The 9,711-nt window shown below is 43.7% G+C and overlaps 1 protein-coding gene across 1 annotated transcript; it reads right to left on the reverse strand.

The window, feature by feature from the left end:
* Positions 1-8,090: 8,090 nt before the first annotated feature.
* Positions 8,091-9,333, reverse strand: ASCL4 (achaete-scute family bHLH transcription factor 4). Its single transcript, XM_020910726.2, has one exon. The coding sequence runs from the start codon at positions 8,681-8,683 to the stop codon at positions 8,159-8,161; it is 525 nt and encodes a 174-aa protein (XP_020766385.1). The 5' UTR covers positions 8,684-9,333; the 3' UTR covers positions 8,091-8,158.
* Positions 9,334-9,711: the final 378 nt, after the last annotated feature.

Below are 9,711 nucleotides of genomic sequence, written 5' to 3' on the forward strand. Positions count from 1 at the left end.
ATTAGAATATGGGAGTAAAATCTCTGAGGAGGGAATGAAACTGGAGGGAAGGGGGCATTCACCTTTAAACAACCATTAAAAGAATGACAGCCAAAGGATGTGACAAAAACTGGTTAGAACCAACTACCAACTAGATCCAAGATGGCAAAAGCTTCAACTTCCAGTGGGCCTTGAGCCTCCATATATGCTTATTGTAATATATTAGCATATGCAAAATGACACCCATCAGTGCCATGACAGTTCAGGGCCAACCACTGAAAGGCCAAAAAAGTGGGCAGTGGCCTAATTCCTGGACATCGCCGCCTCTTCCCCATAATAGTTGGGATAATCCTCCCACTCATTAGCCTGTGAAATTACCCAGCCTGCAAAAACTAACCATTCCATATTTCAGGGCCTCTCGGCTTTTCAAATGGACTGTATTCTGTCTATGGAATGTGCATCTCTCTAAATTCATTTGTTACCTATAAATAAACAAGCAAGCCAACAAACAAATGAGGGAGGGTGGGAGAAAGGATTATGTGAGCCATTCACTTAAATTTAATTAGGTTTGCATGGTAGGTATTATCCCTTCATTACAAATTGGAATGTAGCCTGAAAGATCAAGTAGCTTGCCGAAGGGCACCAACTAATGACAGAGCCAGGCATGGAGAACTAGGTATTTTGACTCACAAGTTTAATTTGCTTTCTTTGACTGCTCGGAGTGGCTGTTCTGTTTGAGATTTGTCTAGTCATTTGAATCCGCACAGGGCTGCTTTAGAACAGTAAGAAGAGATGTTGATTGAAAATCAGAGTGAAAAGTCATTGAATTAGAAAAATCCTTGCTTTATTTTTCTTGGCCTTTATTGCCACCTGAAAACATATTTATGCTTGTTTATTGACTCTTCTTCTTCCTAAAGTTAAGCTCCGTGTAGGCAACTAGTAAATATTTTCTGATTGATGAATGGATTGATGAAGGCCATCCATAGATGGTTTACTACCACTGATCTGTATGATACATTAATGCCCTAAATTTTAGTTCTTCATCTTTAAAATAAAAGCGACGTGTAATACATACCTCGTTGGACGGTTGTAAAGATCAAATGAGAATAACACATAGAAGGGCCAACCTGCTGTCAGGTAGGCCCCAGGAAATGTCAGCTGATGGAGAATTTCTGTTACTAGAGGTCTTTTAAGAGAGAACAGATAGGCTTTTGCCCTGCATGGGTAAATCCTTCATCTCACTAAAACTCCTGGGGTTGAATCAGGTCATTTCCCAAGGCCCTTTCTAGTCCTGTGATTCTAAGATCTGATTCCTTCTTCAGAGGTGTTTCTACTGTCAGGGATATAAGAAATGGCTTCAGTGCCCCTTAAAGGCTTGCTTTGCAGGCAGAAAGCAGTTTGATTGTCTGGACACACTTCTGCTGCTTTTTTAAGTTTCATTTTGACCATGGTTAATGACAGTGACTAACCCAACAAGAAAAGGCTGCTGACAGGTTTTCGGCAAAGGACGCAGCTAAATAGCTACAAACAGGTTAAAAATCATTCTCACCACCCAGAGAGCCTGTGCGTAAAAACAAACACAACTCAGCAATGGTAATCAGAGACCTGGGAATGGTTCTACGGTTTCATGGACCAATAAAGCAGCGTCAGGCCCTCTGCCCTCTCCCAGAAGCCTGTCTGCATGATGGACATGAAAGGGCTGGCAATGGCCAAAAGCGAAGGGTCACGAAGTGATCATTCTGCGAAGGATTCCACTGATCCACATTTCCATCGAAAGTCTCATTCCCAAGGTGACAAGTGGGAGTGTTACCCATTTTGGGAGAAGACAATGATAACTTTGGGAGCTTTGAAGAAAACCTTTGTCTAGACAAACAGCTTGGAAAGCTTTCGAAATGCACCATCTGAAACCGTGGCTGACTTGGTTATAGCTAGGTAACACTGACTCATCCTATGAAATACCTTCCCCGACCTGATGGGACTTTGATCTCAAATTCAATTAAGGTTTATAGCACCTGGAGTCAGGAGGATGAGTGTTAAGTTCAAGTGTTCTGAGTTGGAGGTACGTTGTCTGGTTGAAGGTATGTTGTTTGGTTGCTAAGTCATGCCTAACTCACGACCCCGTGGACTGTAGCTCACCAGGCTCTTCTGTCCATGGTATTTCTCAGGCAAGAATACTGGAGTGGGTTGCCATTTCCTTCTCCAGAAGATCTTCCTGACCCAAGGATAGAACCTGCATCTCCTGCATTCTCCTGCATTGCAGGTAGAGTCTTTATTTTTTTTTTACCACTGAGACAGCAGGGAAGCCCTTTGAAGTTATGTTACCCACAGATCAGAAATGGCTGGCCAAAGAAGCAGACGACATCTCTCCAGATCTAAACAGGCAAAGGGCATCTCAATTCTACTCCCCTCCAAACCCTGTTCCTTTTTCCTAAGTTAATTTTTCTACCCGTCTCCAGATGTCTCCACAAAAGTAAGAAAATACGACTGTTTTTTTCTTTCTCACCAACCCCTGATACATTGTATCTCCTTTATACCAGTTCTGTAAAAGTTAGTCTCTGAGAATTTTTTTTTAGCCCTAGAAGTTACAGAGAAAAAATTACTGAGCATCTGTTATTTGCTGCCTGACTCAGGCAAGGTGTGTTGTGTATATTACCATTATCTCATATAATAAACACTGGTGAACTTTCAAAGTTAATTATAATCACAAAATTAAAAATATTAAATACAAATATCATTTAAGTTTCTGTATCATCACAGGAGTTTGTGCAACTTTTTAATGAAGTCATTAAAAACAATTCCATGCTTTTGAAGCCAGACATTTCTACAGGACAGTATTAACCTCGTTCAGTCATACTTTTCACACAGCCCTTTTCTCATTGTCATTGCTGTTCCTACAAACAGCAGGCATTTGCAGACATCGGCTTCATCTTCTTCAGTGATTTAAAACACCCACCTTAGTCTCAACTGGTTACCTTCTAATCTGGTACCCTCCCAGATCTTTAATATTGCCAGTTTCTAGGAGCTTCACCTCCACCTGACTTCAGACTCCTTGAAAAACGTCGTCATCCGTGGGCTTCTGTGTTGACTTGAACTGTTTGTAAGCCCTCAAGCTCAGAACTCTGACGTGCCATGTTCTCCTCCAGCTGGTCCCCTTTACATCATCCCAGCTCTCCTACTCTTCACTGTGACGCATCTCGGAAGGGCAGTCTTTAGCCTTCCCTCTGCCTTCTCACCCCACTCCTTTCACAGAGGTCTCTGGTGATCTTTTAATGGCTAAATCTAATGGGTCCTTCTCACATTTAAATCCCCTGACAACTCTGACTCATACGATGCTGTCCACTCCCTCCTCCTTGTAAAATGACATCTGCATTTGATTGCCATGATCTCACACAGCCTGTTTCTCCTTGCAGCTCCTTGGTCCTCTTCAAAGGCATTTTTCTTGTGCCACTCCTTCACAGCAGTTCTTCTTTCCCTGGGAAATCTCATCTACTTCTTGTTCAAGTCACCAAGTCTATATACCTGTGCCTCTCAGCCTACAGCTGTCCTTGATTTCCCTCCTGACTGCACTGTCAGCATTGTCAACTGTGGACGGGAGTAACCTATTACTATAAACCCAGTGTCTCCCAAAACAAGACATGTCTCTTTTCAACCTGCTTTCTCTTTTGTGTTTTTGACTTCAGTTGTTGAGAACTCACTAGATGCATCTCTTAACTTCTTCCTCGTCCTCATCCACAACCCCATCCTCTTATGAGTAGCCAAGACCTATCAATGCTACTCCCACTTTATCTCCCAATCCATCCCTTCCCATTCCCACTGCTTCTTTAAGGCCTTTGTTTAAGCCCTCACTTCCTCTTTCTTCATGATTGCAATACCCCGTTGGTCTGCTGCTTACTACCACCAGAGTGGTCCTCAGCCACAGCACTGAACAGTTTACCCTCTCTCCAAGCCCCCCCCCCCCAATTTTTTTTTTCAATAGTTTGCCATTGTCTACAAAATAAACTTCAAGTTATTTTCACCTGGCTTTCAGTGCCTCCCAGAACCTTTTCTCAACCATCAATTCTAATCTGTTACTCGGGTTCTGTTCTCCAATTGCTTTTAGGGAGAAATCCAGTGTATTCCACATGCCTAAGGCTACATCCCCCAATGCCTTTCCTCCTAGTCCTCTGCTCATTTGAAGCTAGAATAAACCCCTCTTTTCTCTGTGTCATAACATTTTTCATTTTGAACACCGGTTACAACACACAACCTTTTTTCTTCATACTGAGGTGAAATGGGTTCATTTTTCTTCCAGATCGTAAGATTCTTCAAAGTCTACTCCACATAAGATTATGAAGCTTGCCTTTTTAAAATGCAGCATTGTGATAGCAGTTAGGATTCAGTAAAGCATAAACGGCTGCTCTGGGACTGGATCTTTCCAGTAGGAAGAGGTGACACAAGCACAGAGCCACTGAGCTGTGTGGCAGGAAGTGGGCCTGTCTTACCAACTTGTTTCCCCTAATCTAGAATTTCACACATAGCAGAAGAAAGGAATCTTCCAGCTTGAGGGCCTAGAAGATCATGCAGTCCAATCTTCATGTGCTCTAGCATGGGGATGTGAGATCACTGAAGTTAGGGACTCGCCCAAGATTACCAGGTTGGTGAGAGACCAAGGTGGAGGGCAAAGTCGCCCCACACCCCACAACAGCCCCTCTGCCTTTGCACCCTCAGGGTGAGGGTAAGTTGTCACAGTTGTTAATCAGTGTTATGAATATTCCAGAAGCAATACAGTGTAATTAATTACTATATTTGGGCAGAGTATCCAAAGAAACAAGATCTTGAATGACATTAATGTTTCTCCTTTCATGAAGGCATCATTTCCCTAAAACTCCCATTCACTCCATTGCTTTTATGTCACTTGTTGGTAATTTTGTCCTTTTTGAGTCTCTTTTTTTTTTTTTAGTTTTGCCACACAGCTTGCAGGATCCTAATTCCCTGATTAGGGAAAGGACCTGGATCCTCTGAGCAGTGAAAGCTCAGAGTCCTAACCACTGGCCCACTGGGGAATTCCTGAAAATCAAATTGTTCCATGGTTAGTTAGATGTTCAATCATAGAAAGGGGGAAGATTGAACATTTTAAGAGGTCTTATTCCTGGATTGGCATGCCTCCCTATGCCATTAGGAAAGTTGCAGAAAAACTGCCTGATTTTTTTCCCCCTTTAAAAAAAGTTACATGATTGACATGGGATTTTATTATTATTCCAAAAGGTTTCTCAAAATCATTGCTTTATTCTCAGTAGGACTGAAAACAAAAGTCTCACCAGATGTCTCTCAAGGCATTTTATCCAGAAAAAAGTTCTGTTTTAAAACTGCTTTGTCCTCTCTCTCTCCTCCCATCCTTTTTTTTTTTTTTTTTAATATTTATTTGTTTGGCCACACCAGGTCTTTGCAGCTGCAGCACTAGGGATCTTTAGTTGTGGCATGTGGGACCTACTTCCCTGATCAGGGATTGAACCTGCATTGGGAGCTTGAAGTCTTAGCTATTGGACCGCTAGAGAAGCCCCTGTTCTCTTTGTAAACCACTCATGTCTGCCAAGTACAGTATATTTATTCACACATTTCATAACACATATTTTGAAGAAGTGAAAAAAAATCTTTGTTTTTTCCTGCATTGAAAGCAACCACATAACCTGTAGAGATTAAGAAAATATATTATTATTATTATTACTACTACTCTAGAAAAGAGAATGTCAACATGCCTGCCCATTAGCTGGAGCAGAAAAAAGGAATGAACAGTGTTATCACCTATAGAAGGGTCCTGAGAAGAGTCTCAAGGTTCTCCAATGAACAGCGTGGTTCGCCCCTCCTCCAACTCAGCCAGGAAGGTATTATAATAACATGAGTGTTTTCTCTTTTTCTTAATTAGAAAATATATCTTACCTATACATACTTGCTTCACTGAAACCCCCACTGGAGTAAGAACCAGCTTGGAGAACAAAATGGATACATTACAGGAGTTTGTGAGAATGTAACTAAGTAATGGGTAGGAAAATAGCTGTTTCTTGCTCATTCAAACCACAAATTTCCACTTTCTTCTTAAGAAAAAGTAAAGCTTGGTGGTAAATCATGGTACAGCATTTATCTGAGCAGCCAGAAACAATAGAATTCCATAATTCATCATGATAAATATCAATAATACATTTTAACATGGATTCAGCATTTCACTGGTCATGTCTCCTAGGACCTTACAATAGAAGATAGAATGCAAATGAAGAGTGGTTTACTCTACCCTGCTTCTGAAACACTGAGGAAATCACACTTCATCTAGAGATCATTTTTAACCAGGCCTACTCTCCATAGAGCTAATAAATAACACTACTAACTTAATCATTGGATTGTAGCTTGCAGATTACCAAGGTCTTTAATTTACACTTCTGGGAAATAGTAGGACAAGGACAAGGAAGCTGAGTTGCAGAGAATTTAAGGAGCATTTGCTCAGTCACCCAACTGGCAAATGACAGGGCAGGGGAGAGAAGTCAGAGAGAAGCAAGCCTGGGCTTTGGGGTTAGTCCGACTTTGGACTAGATCTCAGCTCAGCTAATTCTTGAAACACTAACCTGGGCAAGGCATGTAATCTCTCCCAGTCTTTTTTTTTTTTTTTAACTCCAAATACATATAATACCCACCCCACGGATTTATGAGAATAAATTGGACAAAATGTGAAAAGCAGCAAAACTTCTGAAAAGACGTTCATTGCTTATTAGCATCCCTTGGTTCACATATCTGAAGAAAGGGGGTAATAAAACCTACCTCAGTGTGGAACTTCAGTGAATACCTGGAAAAGGCTCACCGTTGTTAGTTTTCTCTTTTCATCCTTTTCCTGGTTCCTCCACCTCCCCACCCCCTTATTAGCAAAGCTGTCTCTGTGGAAAGGGGAATGCAGCATATTAGAAAACTTGAGAGGGACTCAAACGAGAGGAAGCTTACCTTAACATGTCAACAAGCATTTGACTTACCTACTGAATTTATAATTGTTTCTCAGGAAAAAAAAAAAAGACCAGAATTAAGCATTTTTAAAAGACTGCCAAATTCTTCCAATTTCAATTTGGTTGAAAGCCCTCAAGGTGATAGAAGTTTGAGAAGGCACCAGCCTCCATCCCTCCTTCCCCTTCAACCTGGTTGAAAGGAGCAGGTCCTTTTCCTTTTTCTATTTTACAGTCACAGTGTTACTTTAACGGAAGGTTAGGTGGAGAGAGAACAAGGGGAGATGAGAGGAAAATGGACAAAACAACTAAGAGGAGAAATAAGTTTTCATACAAATCTGAGTTCTCTTCCAAAAAGATCATTGATACTAACATATGTTATTATTCACATGGCCACTTTTTGATAAAACAGGATGTTTCAAATATGTAATGTTTTTTCTAGTACCTAAGTTCAACACGCTCAGTCAACAGCCCAGGCTGGTCTGGCTGGCTCTGGCAAACGTGTTCTCCAGTGTCAGCCTAGGATCACCTTCATCCAAAGCATGGTGTCATTGCATTTCTCATCAGTTCCCAAGGGCAGGAAGAAAACCTTTCCTCTCAGGGCTGTCATTTAGTTCTGAAAGTTCTTCTTTGGTTTTTGGTTGAATTTGTTTCAGTATTTACATCCCTAATTTACCCACCCCTGCTGACTGTGGCAAATTACCGTTTTGAGCAGTTCAGAGTCTGGTATGTGCATAGAGTCGCTCAGTTAGTCGTATCCGACTCTGAGACCCCATGGACTGTTAATTACCTCTGCCAGGCTCCTCTGTCCATGGGATTTTTCAGGCAAGAATACTGGAGTGGGTTGCCATTTTCCTCCTCCAGGGGATCTTCCGGACCCAGGGATCAAACCGGCATCTCCTGCATTGCAGGCGCATTCTTTACCTGCTGATCCAACAGGGAAGCCTTTGAGTCTGGTACAGCTTTTATTTGATATAGGAAGAGTTTGCATCTTTAAGTTGCAGGCACATAACAAATAAGGGGTGGTGGTGGAGTGTGGATGGAAACAAACTAAATGTCAAAATCTTTTTTCCCCCTAGAGCACTCATTTATATTTCCTAAGATTTATTTCGGGGGCGGGGGGGGGGATAGCAAATGCAAACTACCTCCGTAGGGAACCTTAGAGCAGACGCCAAATGCGCGCAGAGCCGCGGGAGCGGGCTGGGCCGGGCGGGCACTCGCTAGCTGGCCCCGTCCTCGGGCTCGCTGCTGGGCGAAGGAGCCGATGAGGCCTTGGACTCGCCGTCGCTGTTGCATTCGGCCCTGCGCGAGGAGCCGGCACCGGCCGCACCCTCCTGTCCCCGCGCGTGGCGCTCCAGCACCTCCTGGAGCTGCTTGATGTAGCCGATGGCGGCGCGGAGAGTCTCCACTTTGCTGAGGCGCTTGTGCGCCAGCTCGCGGGGCAGGTGGTCTCGGAGGCGCGCATACCCCTCGTTCACGCAGCGCACTCGCTGCCGCTCGCGCTCGTTGCGCTTGCGGAGAAAGGCGGGCTCGAAGGCGCCGTCCAGCCGGAGGGGCAGGTAGGGCCGCTTCGGGGCGCCGCCGCCGCCGAGCGCTGGCTCCCAGCACGCGGGGTCCAGACTCTCGGAGACTCTGAAGGAGTCCCGCAGGGGGAGGCGGGGCAGGGACCTCGGCACGCCCAGGGGCACCCGGCGCAGGTGATACGGCAGGGTCAGCAGTCCGGCCTGTGGACGTTTCTCCATCATTCGCCAAAGAGAAAACCAATTACCCCAGAGATGAATCTCCCAGCAGATGAGACTGAAAATCTTCAAAGCGGAGATCCTGGTCCATTCAGACTGCCTGACACTGCTGGTCAGCTTTTGGAGAAGTTTCTGGGTCCGGAAGCTAGGTTTCAGAACAAGTTTTAAGAAAACGTTGCAGGATTCCCTAAGTTCATTGCACCCCTCGATCTTTTTATAATGATTCAGGCGGAGGTGATAGGCAAAGATTTAGGACCCCCCTAATCCACACTTCAAACCCTCGCTTCCCTTCTGATCTTCTTATTTCAAAAGATAACAAAAGGGGTTCCTCTCCTCGGCCCCGTGGCCTGGAAATGAGAATGCACACCAAACACTGGGTAATCTTCCAAAGCCACCAAAAGCTTTACAATTACTGTAATCCACCGCTCTGGGTCTTCATGAGCACAGAAATCTTCAAGGTTTCAGAAGAGCTCCTCCCAGGAACCAACAGATCTACTGGAGGCTGAGCGAAAGTTTACCAGAGGCTTTCTCCTTGAAAATCAAAACTTGACTGCCCTTTGTGGTTTCCGGCGTCCAGGGCTAATGGAAGGAGCTTTTAGACTGTTTGCAAACTTACACTTGCTCTTTCATTTCTGGAGAGTTGGAGAGAAGACCTCATCAAAGGGAAGACTGCTCCCTTGTGGTTAAAAAATGTGTCAAGTCAGGGAGGACCTCGGGGAAAGTTTGAGGGTTTTCTTCTCCAAAACTAAACCTTTTAAAAACCCAAGTAGACATTTTTTGAAGGGAACAGAAAAGAAATACACTTTAGCAACAAATATAAGGGTCTGCATATTATTATGTTGAAGACTGGGCAGTGATGTATTTGTGCTACTTTTTAAGAGCACATCAAAAGGCTGAGCAGTAACAAACACTTTTAGCCAAAGTTATTTCTCAGTGCTTACTGTAAACACAGCTTAAACACTGCTTCCAGACCTCTTCTAATCCCACCCAGGATATAAGGACATCATCTCTCCATAGTGTAAAGAGTATATTTC

This window comes from Odocoileus virginianus, chromosome 23 (genome assembly GCF_023699985.2).
Source record: "Odocoileus virginianus isolate 20LAN1187 ecotype Illinois chromosome 23, Ovbor_1.2, whole genome shotgun sequence".
Classification (NCBI taxonomy): Eukaryota; Metazoa; Chordata; class Mammalia; order Artiodactyla; family Cervidae; genus Odocoileus; species Odocoileus virginianus.

What these genes read in the sequence shown, in the direction of transcription:
- ASCL4 (XM_020910726.2), bottom strand. Translation starts at nt 8,683, where the DNA reads ATGATGGAGAAACGTCCACAGGCCGGACTGCTGACCCTGCCGTATCAC.